Raw genomic sequence first — 20,970 nt, 5'->3', positions numbered from 1 at the left:
GATTCCTCCAGGCCTATAGATGGCGCAGTACTGTATGTATATCTGTGTTCTCTGTGTGTTTTATCCATGGACATTAAAACCAGTAGATGGTGATAGCGCTGACGTCATCCATGTATTCCTATGGCAAACTCCCGATGGTGCATGAAGCCGGAACTATTTGAATTTGAAGCGCGCCATATTGCTGAATGGGGCTGAATGGCACCAAAAAAATGCTAAGGATCATGGTGAAAGTGGCCATAACTAGCAAAGGATCATGGTCGATGTAGTCATTTTCATCCTGCCTCCTCGTAGCCTGCCGGCCCGTGATTGGTCTGTGTCAGCACGTAGTCCTGTGTGACGACAAATGTAGACAGAATGGATCACTATTTAATTAAATAACCTCGATTTGTAGCAGACTTTAAAATAATTCACCATGGGATATAGAGGAATATAAACTGGGTGGTTGGAGCCCTGAATGCTGATTGGCTGACAGCCAAGGTATATCAGACCGTAAACCATGGGATATAGAGGAGTGTAAATGGTGTAGTGACAACAATAACTAGAGAGAGAGAATGAGGAATAGAACAAAGGACTGTATAAATGTCAACAAACAACATGCATGTAACATTATTAACTCAGTAATAATATAACATGGAATCGTAACAGCTAACTACTATCGGCTTTTGGCACCGCTAGGTTGCTACGCCGACCAGCAGAGCTTGTGACTTCACTGTCCAGACCGGACACTGGGGGCCTGGTATTATTACCTGGTTATATAGCAGTGACTATAAACTACCATCAGGCCTATAGATGGCGCTGTGTTGTATGTTAAACTGTGTTATCTGTGTGTATTATTACCTGGTTATATAGCAGTGACTATAAACTACCACCACACCACCAGGCCTATAGATGGGGCTGTGCTGTATGTTTAACTGTGTTGTCTGTGTGTATTATTACCTGGTTATATAGCAGTGACAATAAACTACCACCAGGCCTATAGATGGCGCTGTGTTATATGTTAAACTGGTATCTGTGTGTATTATTACCTGGTTATATAGCAGTGACTATACACTACCACCAGGCCTATAGATGGTGCTGTGTTATATGTTTAACTGTGTTATCTGTGTGTATTATTACCTGGTTATATAGCAGTGACTATAAACTACCACCACACCACGGGCAGCCGTGCTCCCTCGCTGGATGATGATGAAGAGGAGGAGGATAGACTCCAGGCTATGATCTCAATGATCTGTTGGCGGAACCTCACAGATCCTAATGTCCTGAAAGGTTTTTATCTATCACCTGACCCCCGCCACCCCCTTTACAAACTTCACTACCCACAATTCACCCTCCTGGTCCATCCCTCCCCATCTTACCCTCCCATCTAAACCGCTGTGTGTCTCTTTGTCCCTGTGGCCTAATCCAACAGTGCAGGGTTGGTTAGAGTGTGTGTGGTTGGTTGCTTGGGAGAGTTAGAGAGGGGAGAGTGGATGGCTGTTGAGTTTCCGCTCTCTCTTTTAATACAAAATGACAAAACTAGAGACAGAGAGGGAGAGAAGGAGAGGAAGGAGGAGAGAGAGGAAGGACAGAAATGGGAGGTGGGGAGACCAACATAAAGCCAATCTGATGTAAGTGATTCATACTGTAGCCTAGTTACCTGAAGCCCCTTTATTCAGCGTTTACGTCAATATTCCCCTGTAGGAACCTTGAGTCAACAGGCTACTTGTACTTCTGTAGATCATACCATAGAGCACAGGTGTCAAACTCATTCCACGGGGGGCCGAGTGTCTGCGGGTTTTCGCTCCTCCCTTGTACTTGATTGATGAATTAACATCACTAATTAGTTAGGAACTCCCCACACCTGGTTGTCTAGGGCTTTATTGAAAGGAAAAACCAAAAACCTGCAGACACTAGGCCCTCCGTGGAATGAGTTTGACACCCCTGCCATAGAGAGAGAATCATTCATTCAATTGCCAGGGTAAAAGGCTCTAAGCGTTGATGTACTGTACAGTGCATTCGGAAAGAATTCAGACTTTTTAGCACATTTTGATACGTTACAGCCTTATTCTAAAATTGATTAAATAAATATTTTTCCTCAGCAATCTACACACATTACCCCAAAATAACAAAGGTTTTTAGACATTTTTGCAAATGTATTACATTTTTTAAACAGAAATACTTTAATTACATAAGTATTCAGACCCTATGCTATGAGACTCAAAATTGATCTCAGGTGCATCCTGTTTCCATTGATCATCCTTGAGATGTTTCTACAACTTGATTGGAGTCCACCTGTGGTAAATTCAATTGCTTGGACATGATTTGGAAAGGCACACACCTGTCTATATAAGGTCCCACAGTTGACAGTGAATGTCAGAGCAAAAACCATGAGGTCGAAGGAATTGTCCATAGAGCTCCGAGACAGGATTGTGTCAAGACACAGATCTGGGGAAGGGTAACAAAACATTTCTGCAGCATTGAAGGTGCCCAAGAACACAGTGGCCTCCATCATTCTTAAATGGAAGAAGTTTGGAACCACCAAGACTCTTCCTAGAGCTGGTCGCCCAGCCAAACTGAGCAATCAGGGGAGAAGGGCCTTGATCAAAGAGGTGACCAAGAACCCGATGGTCACTCTGACAGAGCTCCGGAGTTCCTCTGTGGAGATTTGAGAACCTTCCAGAAGGACAACAATCTCTGCAGCACTCCAAAAATCAGGCCTTTATGGTAGAGTGGCCAGACGGAAGCCACTCCTCAGTAAAATCACATGACAGCCCGCTTGGAGTTTGTCAAAAGGCACCTAAAGACTCTCAGACCATGAGAAACAAGATTCTCTGGTCTGATGAAACCAATAATGAACTCTTTGGCCTGAATGCCAAGCGTCACATCTGGAGAAAACCTGGCACCATCCCTACGGTGAAGCATGGTGGTGGCAGCATCATGCTGTGGGGGATGTTTTTCAGCGACAGGGACTGGGAGACTAGACATTGAGAGGTTTGGAAGCCACCGGTCGGACATTTTGGTACTCCCCAGTAGGAACAGTCCTCCATAGTAATGAATGGAATTCTACAGTATTTCAATGTAAAGTTTCAAGGACAAAATTATGCATTTAAGTATTTTGTTGGGACAGTAATCTAAAAAATATATACTCTAGTCTCAGTTATGATGGTCCTCTCCTCTCAGTGGAGCAGTACCATGTTAGTCCCAGTATTATGGTCCTCTCAGTGGAGCAGTACCATGTTAGTCCCAGTATGATGGTCCTCTCCTCTCAGTGGAGCAGTACCATGTTAGTACCAGTATGATGGTCCTCTCAGTGGAGCAGTACCATGTTAGTCCCAGTATGATGGTCCTCTCAGTGGAGCAGTACCATGTTAGTTCCAGTATGATGGTCCTCCTCTCAGTGGAGCAGTACCATGTTAGTACCAGTATGATGGTCCTCTCAGTGGAGCAGTACCATGTTAGTCCCAGTATGATGGTCCTCTCCTCTCAGTGGAGCAGTACCATGTTAGTCCCAGTATGTTGGTCCTCTCAGTGGAGCAGTACCATGTTAGTCCCAGTATGATGGTCCTCTCAGTGGAGCAGTACCATGTTAGTCCCAGTATGATGGTCCTCTCCTCTCAGTGGAGCAGTACCATGTTAGTACCAGTATGTTGGTCCTCTCCTCTCAGTGGAGCAGTACCATGTTAGTACCAGTATGATGGTCCTCTCCTCTCAGTGGAGCAGTACCATGTTAGTACCAGTATGATGGTCCTCTCAGTGGAGCAGTACCATGTTAGTCCCAATATGATGGTCCTCTCAGTGGAGCAGTACCATGTTAGTACCAGTATGATGGTCCTCTCAGTGGAGCAGTACCATGTTAGTCCCAGTATGATGGTCCTCTCAGTGGAGCAGTACCATGTTAGTACCAGTATGATGGTCCTCTCCTCTCAGTGGAGCAGTACCATGTTAGTCCCAGTATGATGGTCCTCTCCTCTCAGTGGAGCAGTACCATGTTAGTCCCAGTATGATGGTCCTCTCCTCTCAGTGGAGCAGTACCATGTTAGTCCCAGTATGATGGTCCTCTCCTCTCAGTGGAGCAGTACCATGTTAGTCCCAGTATGATGGTCCTCTCCTCTCAGTGGAGCAGTACCATGTTAGTCCCAGTATGATGGTCCTCTCCTCTCAGTGGAGCAGTACCATGTTAGTCCCAGTATTATGGTCCTCTCAGTGGAGCAGTACCATGTTAGTCCCAGTATTATGGTCCTCTCAGTGGAGCAGTACCATGTTAGTACCAGTATGATGGTCCTCTCCTCTCAGTGGAGCAGTACCATGTTAGTCCCAGTATGATGGTCCTCTCCTCTCAGTGGAGCAGTACCATGTTAGTCCCAGTATGATGGTCCTCTCCTCTCAGTGGAGCAGTACCATGTTAGTACCAGTATGATGGTCCTCTCAGTGGAGCAGTACCATGTTAGTCCCAGTATGATGGTCCTCTCAGTGGAGCAGTACCATGTTAGTCCCAGTATTATGGTCCTCTCAGTGGAGCAGTACCATGTTAGTCCCAGTATTATGGTCCTCTCAGTGGAGCAGTACCATGTTAGTCCCAGTATGATGGTCCTCTCAGTGGAGCAGTACCATGTTAGTACCAGTATGATGGTCCTCTCCTCTCAGTGGAGCAGTACCATGTTAGTCCCAGTATTATGGTCCTCTCAGTGGAGCAGTACCATGTTAGTCCCAGTATGATGGTCCTCTCCTCTCAGTGGAGCAGTACCATGTTAGTCCCAGTATTATGGTCCTCTCAGTGGAGCAGTACCATGTTAGTCCCAGTATGATGGTCCTCTCCTCTCAGTGCAGCAGTACCATGTTAGTCCCAGTATTATGGTCCTCTCAGTGGAGCAGTACCATGTTAGTCCCAGTATTATGGTCCTCTCAGTGGAGCAGTACCATGTTAGTCCCAGTATGATGGTCCTCTCAGTGGAGCAGTACCATGTTAGTACCAGTATGATGGTCCTCTCCTCTCAGTGGAGCAGTACCATGTTAGTCCCAGTATTATGGTCCTCTCAGTGGAGCAGTACCATGTTAGTCCCAGTATTATGGTCCTCTCAGTGGAGCAGTACCATGTTAGTACCAGTATGATGGTCCTCTCCTCTCAGTGGAGCAGTACCATGTTAGTCCCAGTATTATGGTCCTCTCAGTGGAGCAGTACCATGTTAGTCCCAGTATTATGGTCCTCTCAGTGGAGCAGTACCATGTTAGTCCCAGTATTATGGTCCTCTCAGTGGAGCAGTACCATGTTAGTCCCAGTATGATGGTCCTCTCAGTGGAGCAGTACCATGTTAGTCCCAGTATGATGGTCCTCTCCTCTCAGCACTGTTGGGTTCTGGGACACAAATAAATGCTTTGATAATTTGCTCTGTTGTTTTTTCCTTTTTGCACTTTTGGTTTGGTTCACTAACCCTTCTCTTTACTGTTTAGTTGTTGTTTTGGCTCCGTTGTCTTCATTTGTGTTCACTACAGCATGCCTGACGAATTTACATGTGAGATATGCAGCAACCAGTTTCATTTTGTTTTAACAGAATGTGTTAAAAAAAATGTATGTATATCTTCTCTCTCTCCCCTTTCTTTCTTTGCTCTGATTTAGTTTGTTCCTCTTCCTCTGTTGCTGTTCTTTCTGCAATGCTGTTCGCTGTAATTCTTCACTTAACCCAGGTCGTGCCCTCGTCCCTTCCGTTGTGATGGCTAGGTCCTGTGGGGTTCCGCAGTAGTTGAGACATCGACAAAACTTTTTTTGGTTCCTACCCTGTCACACGTTGGTTTTTACCCTGTCACACGTTGGTTTCTACTCTGTCACACTTTGTATCCTACCCTGTCACACTTTGTATCCTACCCTGTCACATTTTGGTTCCTACCCTGTCGCATTTTGGATCCTACCCTGTCACACTTTGGTTTCTACCCTCTCACACGTTGGTTTCTACCCTGTCACACTTTGGTTTCTACCCTGTTACACTTTGGTTTCTACCCTGTTACACGTTGGCTCCTACCCTGTCACACTTTGGTTTCTACCCTCTCACACTACCCTGTCACACTTTGTATCCTACCCTGTCATACTTTGGTTCCTACCCTGTCACACTTTGGTTTCTACCCTCTCACACTACCCTGTCATACTTTGGTTCCTACCCTGTCACACTTTGTTTTCTACCCTGTCACACTTTGGTTTCTACCCTGTCACACGTTGGTTCCTACCCTGTTACACGTTGGTTCCTACCCTGTCACACGTTGGTTCCTACCCTGTCACACGTTGGTTCCTACCCTGTCACACTTTGGTTCCTACCCTGTTACACGTTGGTTTCCTACCCTGTTACACGTTGGTTTCCTACCCTGTCACATTTTGGTTCCTACCCTGTCACACTTTGTATCCTACCCTGTCACACTTTGGTTCCTACCCTGTCACATTTTGGTTCCTACCCTGTCACACTTTGGTTCCTACCCTGTCACATTTTGGTTCCTACCCTGTCACATTTTGGTTCCTACCCTGTCACATTTTGGTTCCTACCCTGTCACAGTATCGTTATGTCAAGGGAGTGCATTACCAAAAACCCTAAAATCCCTTCCTGTTGGCCCAAAAAAATACCTTTCTAGTGAGTGTGAATGCGGGGTCTCCTGTCCAGGCAGCATTTTATGTTTGGTTATGTTTTATCGTTTTAATTTCATGGTTTTTCTGCTGAACAATCGAAGAGTAGCTACTCATATTTATAACAGCTCATCAGCTCCATCCTGAAGAATTAAGGTGAAGAGCATTTCTTTCATGTTTACATTTTTCTGATTCTTTCTACTTTTAGTTTTTTAGTTTTAGTTCCTTTTATGTTGTTATGTTCTGGCTTTATGCTTCCTGCATGGACTGAGAACCCCGCTGCCCTGTCTCTCTCCTCCTGGCCTTCTCCTCTCCCACTCTCTTCTCCTCCTGGCCTCCTCTCCCGCTCTCCTCTCCTCCTGGCCTTCTCCTCTCCCGCTCTCCTCTCCTCCTGGCCTTCTCCTCTCACCGCTCTCCTCTCCTCCTGGCCTTCTCCTCTCCCGCTCTCCTCTCCTCCTGGCCTTCTCCTCTCCCGCTCTCCTCTCCTCCTGGCCTTCTCCTCTCACCGCTCTCCTCTCCTCCTGGCCTTCTCCTCTCACCGCTCTCCTCTCCTCCTGGCCTTCTCCTCTCACCGCTCTCCTCTCCTCCTGGCCTTCTCCTCTCCCGCTCTCCTCTCCTCCTGGCCTTCTCCTCTCCCGCTCTCCTCTCCTCCTGGCCTTCTCCTCTCACCGCTCTCCTCTCCTCCTGGCCTTCTCCTCTCCCGCTCTCCTCTCCTCCTGGCCTTCTCCTCTCCCCCTCTCCTAATGTATTTTTTTGGTCCTTTTGTGGAGCCGGTCTGTTCTCCATGTTGTCTTCTCTCTGCCCCAGCATGCTCTGCTCTGTCTGCTCGCTTCCTTCCGTTTGTTTCCAAAACTCTTGCTTCCCATAACTTCTTCCTATTCATTTCCAGTTTTTGTTTATTCTCAATATAATGTTATGTGTTTTATGATGCCTGTCTGACTCACGGACAATCACATACATAAATGTATACCTCATCTACAGTTGAAGTTGGAAGTTTACATACACCTTAGGCAAATACATTTAAACTCCGTTTTTCCACAATTCCTGACATTTAATCCTAGTAAAACTTCCCTGTCTTAGGCCAGTTAGGATCACCACTTTATTTTAAGAATGTGAAATGTCAGAATAATAGTAGAGAGAATGATTTATTTCAGCTTTTATTTCTTTCATCACATTCCCAGTGTGTCAGAAGTTTACATACACTCAATTAGTATTTGGTAGCATTGCCTTTAAATTGTTTAACTTGGGTCAAAAGTTTTGGGTAGCCTTCCACAAGCTTCCCACAATAAGTTGGGTGAATTTTGGCCCATTCCTCCTGACAGAGCTGGTGTAACTGAGTCAGGTTTGTAGGCCTCCTTGCTCGCACACGCTTTTGCAGTTCTGCCCACACATTTTCTATGGGATTGAGGTCAGGGCTTTGTGATGGCCACTCCAATACCTTGACTTTGTTGTCCTTAAGCCATTTTGCCACAACTTTGGAAGTATGCTTGGGGTCATTGTCCATTTGGAAGACCCATTTGCGACCAAGCTTTAACTTCCTGACTGATGTCTTGAGATGTTGCTTCAATATATCCACATCATTTTCCTGCCTCATGATGCCATCTATTTTGTGAATTGCACCAGTCCCTCCTGCAGCAAGGCACCCCCACAACATGATGCTGCCACCCCCGTGCTTCACGGTTGGGATGGTGTTCTTCGGCTTGCAAGCATCCCCCTTTTTTCTCCAAACATAACGATGGTCATTATGGCCAAACAGTTCTATTTTTGTTTCATCAGACCAGAGGACATTTCTCCAAAATGTACGATCTTTGTCCCCATGTGCAGTTGCAAACCGTAGTCTGGCTTTTTTATGGCAGTTTTGGAGCAGTGGCATCTTCCTTGCTGAGCGGCCTTTCAGATTCTGTCGATATAGGACTCGTTTTATTGTGGATAAAGATACTTTTGTACCTGTTTCCTCCAGCATCTTCACAAGGTCCTTTGCTGTTGTTCTGGGATTGATTTGCACTTTTCGCACCAAAGTATGTTCATCTCTAGGAGACAGAACGCGTCTCCTTCCTGAGCGTTATGACAGCTGCGTGATCCCATGGTGTTTATACTTGCGGACTATTGTTTGTACAGATGAACATGGTACCTTCATGCATTTGAACATTGCTCCCAAGGATGAACCAGACTTGTGGAGGTCTACAATTTTTTTTCTGAGGTCTTGGCTGATTTCTTTTGATTTTCCCATGATGTCAAGCAAAGAGGTACTGAGTTTGAAGGTAGGCCTTGAAATACATCCACAGGTACACCTTCAATTGACTCAAATGATGTCAATTAGCCTATCAGAAGCCATGACATCCTTTTCTGGAATTTTCCAAGCTGTTTAAAGGCACAGTCAACTTAGTGTATGTAAACTTCTGACCCACTGGAATTGTGAATTATAAGTGAAATAATCTGTCTGTAAACAATTGTTGGAAAAATGACTTGTGTCATGCACAAAGTAGATGTCCTAACCGACTTGCCAAAACTATAGTTTTTTAACAAGAAATGTGTTGAGTGGTTGAAAAACAAGTTTTAATGACTCCAACCTAAGTGTATGTAAACTTCCGACTTCAACTGTATGTGAGCAATGTACGCAAAATGAAAAATACAATATTTGAAAGAGCTATTTTTTTTTAAACACATGAATCTGAAATCGATAAAGAGAGAACTCTCTCTCTACCTTAATGAATTGATGTCATGTATAATTACAGATAATGTCATTGTAGCCAGACAAGGGATGTTAACTAGATTAGTTTAGTGTCTCAGAGCACCTTTAATCTTCTCAGTCCCTACCTATTGTTTGATCTCTTTTCTCGCTGTTGTACTCCCCCTTGCTCCATCACTTTCGCTCCCTCTCCATCGTTACTCTCTCCCTTCTCTGTCCATCCGTCTCGCTCTCTCTCTCCATCCCCCCTCTCCCTCCATCCGTCTCGCTCTCTCTCTCCATCCCCCCTCTCCCTCCATTCTCCCTCTCTCCCCCTCTCTCCATTCTCCCGCTCTCTCCATCCATCCTCCCCCTCTCTCTCTCTCCATCCCTCCCCCTCCAGACCATGGGGAGATGGACATCCAGGGTGCCTATATGGGAGGCAGCCCATCGTCATGGCAGCAGGCAGCAGAGTGCACCAGTCACATGTCGTCATGTCTGTGTTGCTCCACAAGGGGCAGTAACGTCTCCTTGGAATACCCAGGAGGCTGCACCTGCATCCACGACCGGTGAGAATACACACACACACACACACACACACACACAAACACGTACTCAAGAACTCACCCATACGCATGCACACACACACACACACACACACACACACACACACACACACACACACACACACACACACACACACACACACACACACACACACACCACAACACACACACGAACTCACACATACACGCATGCATACGCACGCACATGCACACACACACAGTCCGTTACTCACACACAGAGTCCGTTACTCACACACAGTCCGTTACTCACACACAGAGTCCGTTACTCACACACAGAGTCCGTTACTCACACACAGAGTCCGTTACTCACACACAGAGTCCGTTACTCACACACAGTCCGTTACTCACACACAGAGTCCGTTACACACACACAGAGTCCGTTACTCACACACAGAGTCCGTTACTCACACACAGAGTCCGTTACTCACACACAGAGTCCGTTACTCACACACAGAGTCCGTTACTCACACACAGAGTCCGTTACTCACACACAGAGTCCGTTACTCACACACAGAGTCCGTTACTCACACACAGTCCTGATTCATCACATCATTATTTGATAACCTGAAATCATACTATCATCATCGCACCACTGTGCGTGTGTTTCCTCTTTCCAGTATCCCTCTGAAGATGCTGTGCCAGAATATGAAAAGGCAGATCGTGTCCAGGGCCTTCTACGGATGTAAGTCTGTCTGTGTTCTTTCTCTCAAAGTAGTTTGTTTCTCAGTTCCCTGTTCGTTCATAAAGGGAATGAGTACGGGAGTTCCCTGTCTTCTTTTGTCTATCTTTCTCCACTCCTTCCTTCCTGACTCACGCCCTCTGTCTGTCTCTATCATGCCCTATCTCTTTCCCTTCACTCCTTCCTTCCTGTCTCACGCCCTCTGTCTGTCTCTATCATGCCCTATCTCTTTCCCTTCACTCCTTCCTTCCTGTCTCACGCCCTCCGTCTGTCTCTATCATGTCCTATCTCTTTCCCTTCACTCCTTCCTTCCTGTCTCACGCCCTCCGTCTGTCTCTATCATGTCCTATCTCTATCATGCCCTATCTCTTTCCCTTCACTCCTTCCTTCCTGTCTCACGCCCTCCGTCTGTCTCTATCATGTCCTATCTCTTTCCCTTCACTCCTTCCTTCCTGTCTCACCCCCTCCGTCTGTCTCTATCATGTCCTATCTCTTTCCCTTCACTCCTTCCTTCCTGTCTCACGCCCTCTGTCTGTCTCGCTCATGTCCTATCTCTTTCTCTCCAAACCTGTGTCTCCCTCCCTCCCCCCAGGGCTGGCCTACTGTCGACACCTGTCCACGGTCCGTACCCACCTGTCAGCACTGGTCAGCCACAACATTGTCCTTCCTGACAAACCTTGCGAGGCATCGGGGGGCCTGAGCAGAGACGTGTGGAGAAAGTACCAGAAAGACTGCAAGGTGGGTTAGTGACTTGCTGGCTGGCTGGGTGGGTGGGTGGGTGGCTGGCTAGGTGGATGGCTGGATGTGTGGCTGCCTGGCTGGCTGGGTGGGTGGGTGGCTGGCGAGGTGGACAGCTGGCTGGCTGGGTGGCTGGCTCGGTGGATGGCTGAGTAGCTGGCTGGCTGGCTGGCTGGCTGGCTGGCTGGCTGGCTGGCTGGCTGGCTGGCTGGCTGGCTGGCTGGCTGGCTGGCTGGCTGGCTGGCTGGCTGGGTGGGTGGGTGGGTCGGTGGGTGGGTGGCTGGCTAGGTGGATGGCTGGGAGGCTGCCTGGCTGGCTGGGCGGGTGGGTGGCTTGGTGGCTGGCTGACTGACTGGCTGACTGGGTGGCTGGGTGTAATGTTGTAGCTAGTCCTCTAAAAGGGGTGAACATAAACATCACTCTATGCTCAGTAATCATATTCAATTCAAGAAGAAATGAATGTCCACATGGTGTTGTTGGTTAGAGAAGTAAACACATGGTGTTGTTGGTTAGAGAAGTAAACACATGGTGTTGTTGGTTAGAGAAGTAAACACATGGTGTTGTTGGTTAGAGAAGTAAACACATGGTGTTGTTGGTTAGAGAAGTAAACACATGGTGTTGTTGGTTAGAGAAGTAAACACATGGTGTTGTTGGTTAGAGAAGTAAACACATGGTGTTGTTGGTTAGAGAAGTAAACACATGGTGTTGTTGGTTAGAGAAGTAAACACATGGTGTTGTTGGTTAGAGAAGTAAACCGACTTCAAATAAGTATGTTTTGGGGGTAGCTATGAGAGATGAGAGGGTTGGGGGTAGCTATGAGAGATATGAGAGGGTTGGGGGTAGCTATGAGAGATGAGAGTGTTGGGGGTAGCTATGAGAGATGAGAGGGTTGGGGGTAGCTATGAGAGATGAGAGGGTTGGGGGTAGCTATGAGAGATGAGAGTGTTGGGGGTAGCTATGAGAGATGAGAGTGTTGGGGGTAGCTATGAGAGATGAGAGGGTTGGGGGTAGCTATGAGAGATGAGAGGGTTGGGGGTAGCTATGAGAGATGAGAGTGTTGGGGGTAGCTATGAGAGATGAGAGTGTTGGGGGTAGCTATGAGAGATGAGAGGGTTGGGGGTAGCTATGAGAGATATGAGAGTGTTGGGGGTAGCTATGAGAGATATGAGAGTGTTGGGGGTAGCTATGAGAGATGAGAGGGTTGGGTGTAGCTATGAGAGATGAGAGTGTTGGGGGTAGCTATGAGAGATGAGAGGGTTGGGGGTAGCTATGAGAGATGAGAGTGTTGGGGGTAGCTATGAGAGATGAGAGGGTTGGGGGTAGCTATGAGAGATGAGAGTGTTGGGGGTAGCTATGAGAGATGAGAGGGTTGGGGGTAGCTATGAGAGATGAGAGGGTTGGGGGTAGCTATGAGAGATGAGAGTGTTGGGGGTAGCTATGAGAGATGAGAGTGTTGGGGGTAGCTATGAGAGATGAGAGGGTTGGGGGTAGCTATGAGAGATGAGAGGGTTGGGGGTAGCTATGAGAGATATGAGAGTGTTGGGGGTAGCTATGAGAGATGAGAGGGTTGGGGGTAGCTATGAGAGATGAGAGGGTTGGGGGTAGCTATGAGAGATGAGAGGGTTGGGGGTAGCTATGAGAGATGAGAGGGTTGGGGGTAGCTATGAGAGATGAGAGGGTTGGGGGTAGCTATGAGAGATGAGAGTGTTGGGGGTAGCTATGAGAGATGAGAGTGTTGGGGGTAGCTATGAGAGATGAGAGGGTTGGGGGTAGCTATGAGAGATATGAGAGTGTTGGGGGTAGCTATGAGAGATATGAGAGTGTTGGGGGTAGCTATGAGAGATGAGAGGGTTGGGGGTAGCTATGAGAGATGAGAGTGTTGGGGGTAGCTATGAGAGATGAGAGGGTTGGGGGTAGCTATGAGAGATGAGAGGGTTGGGGGTAGCTATGAGAGATGAGAGTGTTGGGGGTAGCTATGAGAGATGAGAGTGTTGGGGGTAGCTATGAGAGATGAGAGGGTTGGGGGTAGCTATGAGAGATGAGAGGGTTGGGGGTAGCTATGAGAGATATGAGAGTGTTGGGGGTAGCTATGAGAGATGAGAGGGTTGGGGGTAGCTATGAGAGATGAGAGGGTTGGGGGTAGCTATGAGAGATGAGAGGGTTGGGGGTAGCTATGAGAGATGAGAGGGTTGGGGGTAGCTATGAGAGATGAGAGGGTTGGGGGTAGCTATGAGAGATGAGAGTGTTGGGGGTAGCTATGAGAGATGAGAGGGTTGGGGGTAGCTATGAGAGATGAGAGGGTTGGGGGTAGCTATGAGAGATGAGAGGGTTGGGGGTAGCTATGAGAGATGAGAGGGTTGGGGGTAGCTATGAGAGATGAGAGGGTTGGGGGTAGCTATGAGAGATATGAGAGTGTTGGGGGTAGCTATGAGAGATGAGAGGGTTGGGGGTAGCTATGAGAGATGAGAGGGTTGGGGGTAGCTATGAGAGATGAGAGGGTTGGGGGTAGCTATGAGAGATGAGAGTGTTGGGGGTAGCTATGAGAGATGAGAGGGTTGGGGGTAGCTATGAGAGATATGAGAGTGTTGGGGGTAGCTATGAGAGATGAGAGGGTTGGGGGTAGCTATGAGAGATGAGAGTGTTGGGGGTAGCTATGAGAGATGAGAGGGTTGGAGGTAGCTATGAGAGATGAGAGGGTTGGGGGTAGCTATGAGAGATATGAGAGTGTTGGGGGTAGCTATGAGAGATGAGAGGGTTGGGGGTAGCTATGAGAGATATGAGAGGGTTGGGGGTAGCTATGAGAGATGAGAGGGTTGGGGGTAGCTATGAGAGATATGAGAGTGTTGGGGGTAGCTATGAGAGATGAGAGGGTTGGGGGTAGCTATGAGAGATGAGAGGGTTGGGGGTAGCTATGAGAGATGAGAGGGTTGGGGGTAGCTATGAGAGATGAGAGGGTTGGGGGTAGCTATGAGAGATGAGAGGGTTGGGGGTAGCTATGAGAGATGAGAGGGTTGGGGGTAGCTATGAGAGATATGAGAGTGTTGGGGGTAGCTATGAGAGATGAGAGGGTTGGGGGTAGCTATGAGAGATGAGAGTGTTGGGGGTAGCTATGAGAGATGAGAGGGTTGGAGGTAGCTATGAGAGATGAGAGGGTTGGGGGTAGCTATGAGAGATATGAGAGTGTTGGGGGTAGCTATGAGAGATGAGAGGGTTGGGGGTAGCTATGAGAGATATGAGAGGGTTGGGGGTAGCTATGAGAGATGAGAGGGTTGGGGGTAGCTATGAGAGATATGAGAGTGTTGGGGGTAGCTATGAGAGATGAGAGGGTTGGGGGTAGCTATGAGAGATGAGAGGGTTGGGGGTAGCTATGAGAGATGAGAGGGTTGGGGGTAGCTATGAGAGATGAGAGGGTTGGGGGTAGCTATGAGAGATGAGAGTGTTGGGGGTAGCTATGAGAGATGAGAGGGTTGGGGGTAGCTATGAGAGATATGAGAGTGTTGGGGGTAGCTATGAGAGATATGAGAGTGTTGGGGGTAGCTATGAGAGATGAGAGGGTTGGGGGTAGCTATGAGAGATGAGAGTGTTGGGGGTAGCTATGAGAGATGAGAGGGTTGGGGGTAGCTATGAGAGATGAGAGGGTTGGGGGTAGCTATGAGAGATGAGAGTGTTGGGGGTAGCTATGAGAGATGAGAGTGTTGGGGGTAGCTATGAGAGATGAGAGGGTTGGGGGTAGCTATGAGAGATGAGAGGGTTGGGGGTAGCTATGAGAGATATGAGAGTGTTGGGGGTAGCTATGAGAGATGAGAGGGTTGGGGGTAGCTATGAGAGATGAGAGGGTTGGGGGTAGCTATGAGAGATGAGAGGGTTGGGGGTAGCTATGAGAGATGAGAGGGTTGGGGGTAGCTATGAGAGATGAGAGGGTTGGGGGTAGCTATGAGAGATGAGAGTGTTGGGGGTAGCTATGAGAGATGAGAGGGTTGGGGGTAGCTATGAGAGATGAGAGGGTTGGGGGTAGCTATGAGAGATGAGAGGGTTGGGGGTAGCTATGAGAGATGAGAGGGTTGGGGGTAGCTATGAGAGATGAGAGGGTTGGGGGTAGCTATGAGAGATATGAGAGGGTTGGGGGTAGCTATGAGAGATGAGAGGGTTGGGGGTAGCTATGAGAGATGAGAGGGTTGGGGGTAGCTATGAGAGATGAGAGTGTTGGGGGTAGCTATGAGAGATGAGAGGGTTGGGGGTAGCTATGAGAGATGAGAGGGTTGGGGGTAGCTATGAGAGATATGAGAGTGTTGGGGGTAGCTATGAGAGATGAGAGGGTTGGGGGTAGCTATGAGAGATGAGAGTGTTGGGGGTAGCTATGAGAGATGAGAGGGTTGGAGGTAGCTATGAGAGATGAGAGGGTTGGGGGTAGCTATGAGAGATATGAGAGTGTTGGGGGTAGCTATGAGAGATGAGAGGGTTGGGGGTAGCTATGAGAGATATGAGAGGGTTGGGGGTAGCTATGAGAGATGAGAGGGTTGGGGGTAGCTATGAGAGATATGAGAGTGTTGGGGGTAGCTATGAGAGATGAGAGGGTTGGGGGTAGCTATGAGAGATGAGAGGGTTGGGGGTAGCTATGAGAGATGAGAGGGTTGGGGGTAGCTATGAGAGATGAGAGGGTTGGGGGTAGCTATGAGAGATGAGAGGGTTGGGGGTAGCTATGAGAGATGAGAGGGTTGGGGGTAGCTATGAGAGATATGAGAGTGTTGGGGGTAGCTATGAGAGATGAGAGGGTTGGGGGTAGCTATGAGAGATGAGAGTGTTGGGGGTAGCTATGAGAGATGAGAGGGTTGGAGGTAGCTATGAGAGATGAGAGGGTTGGGGGTAGCTATGAGAGATATGAGAGTGTTGGGGGTAGCTATGAGAGATGAGAGGGTTGGGGGTAGCTATGAGAGATATGAGAGGGTTGGGGGTAGCTATGAGAGATGAGAGGGTTGGGGGTAGCTATGAGAGATATGAGAGTGTTGGGGGTAGCTATGAGAGATGAGAGGGTTGGGGGTAGCTATGAGAGATGAGAGGGTTGGGGGTAGCTATGAGAGATGAGAGGGTTGGGGGTAGCTATGAGAGATGAGAGGGTTGGGGGTAGCTATGAGAGATGAGAGGGTTGGGGGTAACTATGAGAGATGAGAGGGTTGGGGGTAGCTATGAGAGATGAGAGGGTTGGGGGTAGCTATGAGAGATATGAGAGTGTTGGGGGTAGCTATGAGAGATGAGAGGGTTGGGGGTAGCTATGAGAGATGAGAGTGTTGGGGGTAGCTATGAGAGATGAGAGGGTTGGGGGTAGCTATGAGAGATGAGAGGGTTGGGGGTAGCTATGAGAGATGAGAGGGTTGGGGGTAGCTATGAGAGATGAGAGGGTTGGGGGTAGCTATGAGAGATATGAGAGTGTTGGGGGTAGCTATGAGAGATGAGAGGGTTGGGGGTAGCTATGAGAGATATGAGAGTGTTGGGGGTAGCTATGAGAGATGAGAGGGTTGGGGGTAGCTATGAGAGATATGAGAGTGTTGGGGGTAGCTATGAGAGATGAGAGGGTTGGGGGTAGCTATGAGAGATGAGAGGGTTGGGGGTAGCTATGAGAGATGAGAGGGTTGGGGGTATCTATGAGAGATGAGAGGGTTGGGGGTAGCTATGAGAGATGAGAGGGTTGGGGGTAGCTATGAGAGATACGAGAGGGTTGGGGGTAGGTATGAGAGGGTTGGGGGTAGCTATTAGAGATACGAGAGGGTTGGGGGTAGCTATGAGAGATACGAGAGGGTTGGGGGTAGCTATGAGAGATACGAGAGGGTTGGGGGTAGCTATTAGAGATACGAGAGGGTTGGGGGTAGCTATGAGAGACACGAGAGGGTTGGGGTAGCTATGAGAGATATGAGAGGAGGTTGGGGGTAGCTATGAGAGATACGAGAGGGTTGGGGGTAGCTATGAGAGACACGAGCGGGTTGGGGGTAGCTATGAGAGGGGGTTGGGGGTAGCTATGAGAGATACGAGAGGGTTGGGGTAGCTATGAGAGATACGAGAGGGTTGGGGGTAGCTATGAGAGACACGAGAGGGTTGGGGGTAGCTATGAGAAACACGAGAGGGTTGGGGGTAGCTATGAGAGATATGAGAGGGGGTTGGGGGTAGCTATGAGAGATATGAGAGGGGGTTGGGGGTAGCTATGAGAGACACGAGAGGGTTGGGGGTAGCTATGAGAGATACGAGAGGATTGGGGGTAGCTATGAGAGACACGAGAGGGTTGAGGGTAGCTATGAAAGATGAGAGAGTTGTGGGTAGGTATGAGAGATACGAGAGGGTTGGGGGTAGCTATGAGAGATATGAGAGGGGGTTGGGGATAGCTATGAGAGATACGAGAGAGTTGGGGGTAGCTATGAGAGACACAAGAGGGTTGGGGGTAGCTATGAGAGATATGAGAGGGGGTTGGGGATAGCTATGAGAGATACGAGAGAGTTGGGGGTAGCTATGAAAAATGAGAGGGTTGGAGGTAGCTATGAGAGATGAGAGGGTTGGAGGTAGCTATGAGAGATACGAGAGGGTTAGAGGTAGCTATGAGAGATACGAGAGGGTTGGGGGTAGCTATGAGAGACAGGAGAGGTTTGGGGGTAGCTATGAGAGACAGGAGAGGGTTGGGGGTAGCTATGAGAGACAGGAGAGGTTTGGGGGTAGCTATGAGAGACAGGAGAGGTTTGGGGGTAGCTATGAGAGATAGGAGAGGTTTGGGGGGAGCTATGAGAGATATCCAGGATTCAGTTGCAGAGGGAGGTGTTTAGTCCCAGAGTCCTTAGCTTAGTGATGAGCTTCGAGGGCACTATGGTGTTGAACGCTGAGCTGTAGTCAATGAACAGCATTCTCACATAGGTGTTCCTTTTGTCCAGGTGAGAAAGGGCAGTGTGGAGTGCGATTGAGATTGCGTCATCTGTGGGGCGGTATGCGAATTGGAGTGGGTATAGGGTGTCAGGTAGGGGGGAGGTGATATGGTCCTTGACTAGTCTCTCAAAGCACTTCATGATGACTGAAGTGAGTGCTACGGGGCGATAGTCATTTAGCTCAGTTACCTTAGCTTTCTTGGGAACAGGAACAATGGTGGCCATCTTGAAGCATATGGGGACAACAGACTGGGATAGGGATTGATTGAATATGTCCGTAAACACACCAGCCAGCTGGTCTGCGCATGCTCTGAGGACGCGGCTGGGGATGCCGCCTGGGCCTGCAGCCTTGCGAGGGTTAACACATGTAAATGTTTTACACACGTTGGCTGCAGTGAAGGAGAGCCCGCAGGTTTTTGGTAGCGGGCCGTGTCAGTGGCACTGTATTGTCCTCAAAGCAAGCAAAGAAGTTGTTTAGTTTGTCTGGGAGCAAGACATCGTGGTCCGCGACGGGGCTGGTTTTCCTTTTGTAATCCGTGATTGACTGTAGACCCTGCCACATACCTCTCGTGTCTGAGCCGTTGAATTGCGACTCCACTTTGTCTCTATACTGACGCTTAGCTTGTTTGATTGCCTTGCGGAGGGAATAGCTACACTGTTTGTATTCGGTCATGTTTCCGGTCGCCTTGCCCTGATTTAAAGCAGTGGTTCGCGCTTTTAGTTTTGCACGAATGCTGCCATCAATCCACGGTTTCTGGTTGGGGAATGTTTTAATAGACGCTGTGGGTACAACATCACCGATGCACTTGCTAATAAAATCGCTCACCGAATCAGCGTATTCATTAATGTTATTGTCAGTCCACGTGATCGAAGCAATCTTGAAGCGTGGAATACGATTGGTCGGACCAGCGTTGAACAGACCTGAGCGCAGGTGCTTCCTGTTTTAGTTTCTGTCTATAGGCTGGGAGCAACAAAATGGAGTCGTGGTCAGCTTTTCCGGAAGGGGGGCGGGGGAGGGCCTTATATGCGTCGCGGAAGTTAGAATAACAATGATCCATGGTTTTGCCAGCCTGTGTCGTGCAATCGATATGCTGATAAAACTTAGGGAGCCTTGTTTTCAGATTGCCTTGTTATTGACCTGTTGAAAAACAAATGATAGTCCCACTAAGCGCAAACCAGATGGGATGGCGTATCGCTGCAGAATGCTGTGGTAGCCATGCTGGTTAAGTGTGCCTTGAATTCTAAATAAATCACTGACAGAGTCACCAGCAAAGCATCCCCACACCACCTCCTCCATGCTTCACGGTGGGAACCACACGTGGAGATCATCCGTTCACCTACTCTGCGTCTCACAAAGACACGGCGGTTGGAATCAAAAATCTAAAATGTGGTCTCATTAGACCAAAGGACAGATTTCCACCAGTCTAATGTCCTTTGCTCGTGTTTCTTGGCCCAAGCAAGTCTGTTCTTCTCATTGGTGTCCTTTAGTAGTGGTTTCTTTGCAGCAATTCGACCATGAAGGCCTGATTCACACAGTCTCCTCTGAACAGTTGATGTTGAGATGTGTCTGTTACTTGAACTCTGTGAAGCATTTATTTGGGCTGCAATCTGAGGTGCAGTTAACTCTAATGAACTTGAGAGCCAGTTTCACCATAGTGCTTGATGGTTTTTGCCACTGCACTTGAGAAAACTTTAAAAGTTCTTGAAATTTTCCATATTGACTGACCTTCATGTCTTAAATTAATGATGGACTGTCGTTTCTCTTTGCTTATTTGAGCTGTTCATGCCATAATATGGACTTTTACCAAATAGGGCTGTCTTATATATACTGTTCATGCCAGCTTTACTAATCTGAATCACTGTCTTGGTCTCTCTCTCTCTCTCTCTCTCTCTCTCTCTCTCTCTCTCTCTCTCTCTCTCTCTCTCTCTGTCTCTCTCTCTCTCTCTGTCTCTCTCTCTCTGTCTCTCTCTCTCTGTCTCTCTCTCTCTCTCTCTCTCTCTCTCTCTCTCTCCCTCTCTCTCCCTCTCTCTCCCTCTCGCTCTCTCTCTCTCTCTCTCTCTCTCTCTTTATCTCTCTCTCTAGAACTATAAGGAGTTGGAGTTGTTGTGGCTGGTGTATTATGGAGGTGTACAGCATGACATCAGGAAGGAAGTCTGGCCCTTCCTGCTGGGTCACTACAAGTTTGGCATGGGCAAGAAGGACATGAGCCAGGTAGCTAACAATACGTCTGTCTGTCTGTCTCTGTGTTTTAACATCTTGCCGCATGTACTACTCCCCACCAGAGACGGGGTTCAATACTTGTTTCTACTGTCTTCCTACTGTCTTCTCACTTTACTGTAACCCCTCTCAGTTTCCAAATGTAATAAATCTATTTTAAAACATCTGGTCATACCGTGTTGGTCTGTAGATCGATGAGAAGATCAGTGCACGGTACCAGCAGGTGATGAAGGAGTGGAAGTCCTGCGAGGTGATCGTCAAGCAGAGAGAGAAAGAGATGCAGTCGGCCATCTTTACTAATCTGTCTTCAGGAAGCAGCATAGACAGCCACGTCCTCAGACACAGAGACTCCACTCTCTGCAATGAGGTGGGTTGGTTGGTTGATTAATTGGTTGGTTGATTGAATAAAATTTATTTTTTAAATCATTATAAAAACACGTGCAAACATTACATATAACTAGAAGTGGGTAATTTTCCTGTTTGTTTTAGCTGTTTATAAAAAACCCATCTCTACCCCTCCTCCTCCCCCCTTCTCCGTCCTCCTCATTCCTCCTGCCTTCTCCCCCTTATCCTCTCTCCTCCCTCTTCCCCCCCTTCT

The 20,970-nt window shown here is 48.2% G+C and overlaps 1 protein-coding gene across 1 annotated transcript in view; it reads left to right on the top strand.

Annotated features, from left to right (window-relative positions):
- The window catches only part of sgsm2 (small G protein signaling modulator 2), a gene marked incomplete at its 5' end in the record, with an annotated part of 94,412 nt that overhangs the window by 59,341 nt on the left and 14,101 nt on the right, over window positions 1-20,970 (top strand). Inside the window, 13 exons of the mRNA XM_038987821.1 lie at window positions 1,132-1,334; window positions 3,160-3,166; window positions 3,249-3,473; window positions 3,692-3,883; window positions 4,142-4,249; window positions 4,367-4,600; window positions 4,802-4,951; window positions 5,106-5,297; window positions 9,655-9,820; window positions 10,456-10,520; window positions 11,110-11,255; window positions 20,238-20,366; window positions 20,563-20,739. Coding sequence (XP_038843749.1) covers window positions 1,132-1,334; window positions 3,160-3,166; window positions 3,249-3,473; window positions 3,692-3,883; window positions 4,142-4,249; window positions 4,367-4,600; window positions 4,802-4,951; window positions 5,106-5,297; window positions 9,655-9,820; window positions 10,456-10,520; window positions 11,110-11,255; window positions 20,238-20,366; window positions 20,563-20,739 — 1,994 coding nt within the window. The remainder of the gene's footprint in view (window positions 1-1,131; window positions 1,335-3,159; window positions 3,167-3,248; window positions 3,474-3,691; window positions 3,884-4,141; window positions 4,250-4,366; window positions 4,601-4,801; window positions 4,952-5,105; window positions 5,298-9,654; window positions 9,821-10,455; window positions 10,521-11,109; window positions 11,256-20,237; window positions 20,367-20,562; window positions 20,740-20,970) is intronic.

The sequence above is a fragment of the Salvelinus namaycush genome, unplaced genomic scaffold, assembly GCF_016432855.1.
Source record: "Salvelinus namaycush isolate Seneca unplaced genomic scaffold, SaNama_1.0 Scaffold866, whole genome shotgun sequence".
Taxonomy (NCBI): Eukaryota; Metazoa; Chordata; class Actinopteri; order Salmoniformes; family Salmonidae; genus Salvelinus; species Salvelinus namaycush.
Note: the sequence above shows the minus strand (reverse complement) of the source record. Positions and strands in the feature narration are given on the sequence as shown.